General features: G+C 32.1%; 1 protein-coding gene across 1 annotated transcript in view; it reads left to right on the top strand.

The window, feature by feature from the left end:
* LOC102676500 (cadherin-89D) overlaps nucleotides 1-1,073 on the top strand; it is a 34,822-nt gene that overhangs the window by 28,444 nt on the left and 5,305 nt on the right. Inside the window, exon 16 of the mRNA XM_031515446.1 lies at nucleotides 870-1,073. Coding sequence (XP_031371306.1) covers nucleotides 870-1,073 — 204 coding nt within the window. The remainder of the gene's footprint in view (nucleotides 1-869) is intronic.

The raw sequence follows: 1,073 nt of genomic DNA, 5'->3' as shown, positions 1-1,073 counted from the left end.
GAGCATCTGTACTTTTCAAAATTCTTCTTCTTTGATTTAAAAAAAAAATTCATTGATCGTAAATGAGATAGAAAAGAGAGAGAGGCATAATAGAAACCAACTAATCATATGAAACAAATTATAAAACTTTTAGAAATAGAATTTTTAAAATTCCGAGCAGCAATTGTACTTTTCAGATTTCTTCTTCTTTGATTTAAAAAAAAATTCATTTATCGTAAATGAGATAGAAAAGAAATATCGAAACCGATTAATCGTATGAAACAATTTATAAAACTTTTAGAAATAGAATTTTTAAAATTTCGAGCATCTGTACTTTTCAAAATTCTTCTTCTTTGATTTAAAAAAAAAATTCATTGATCGTAAACGAGATAGCAGAGAGAAGAAGAGAGAGAAACATAATCGAAACCGACTAATCGTATGAAACAAATTATAAAACTTTTAGAGATAGAATTTTTAAAATTCCGAGCATCTATACGTTTCAGAATTCTTCTTCTTTGATTTAAAAAAAAAATTCGTTGATCGTAAATGAGATAGAAAAGAAATATCGAAACCGATTAATCGTATGAAACAAATTATAAAACTTTTAGAGATAGAATTTTTAAAATTCCGAGCATCTATACGTTTCAGAATTCTTCTTCTTTGATTTAAAAAAAAAATTCGTTGATCGTAAATGAGATAGAAAAGAAATATCGAAACCGATTAATCGTATGAAACAAATTATAAAACTTTTAGAGATAGAATTTTTAGAATTTCGAGCAGCATCTGTTTTTCAGATTTCTTCTTCTTTTTAAAAAAAAATTCATTGATCGTAAATGAGATAGAAAAGAAAGAGAGGAATAATTGAATAAACGACTAATCGTTATAATCAGGCGGAAGACCCGGACGAGGGAGCAAACGCCGAGATCCGGTATCAAATTCTCGGGCGGGAGGACGCGCCACGATTCGCCATTGACCCACTGAGCGGTCAAGTACGATCTGTGGCGAGTTTTGGCCGTGATGCTGGGCGCGTTTTCGGGTTCGACGTCAAGGCCACCGACAGAAGAGGCGTTGAGAACGGTCGCAGCAGTATCGCC

This window comes from Apis dorsata, unplaced genomic scaffold, assembly GCF_000469605.1.
Source record: "Apis dorsata unplaced genomic scaffold, Apis dorsata 1.3 scaffold_69, whole genome shotgun sequence".
Lineage (NCBI taxonomy): Eukaryota > Metazoa > Arthropoda > Insecta > Hymenoptera > Apidae > Apis > Apis dorsata.
This window is presented reverse-complemented; position numbering and strand designations above follow the sequence as displayed.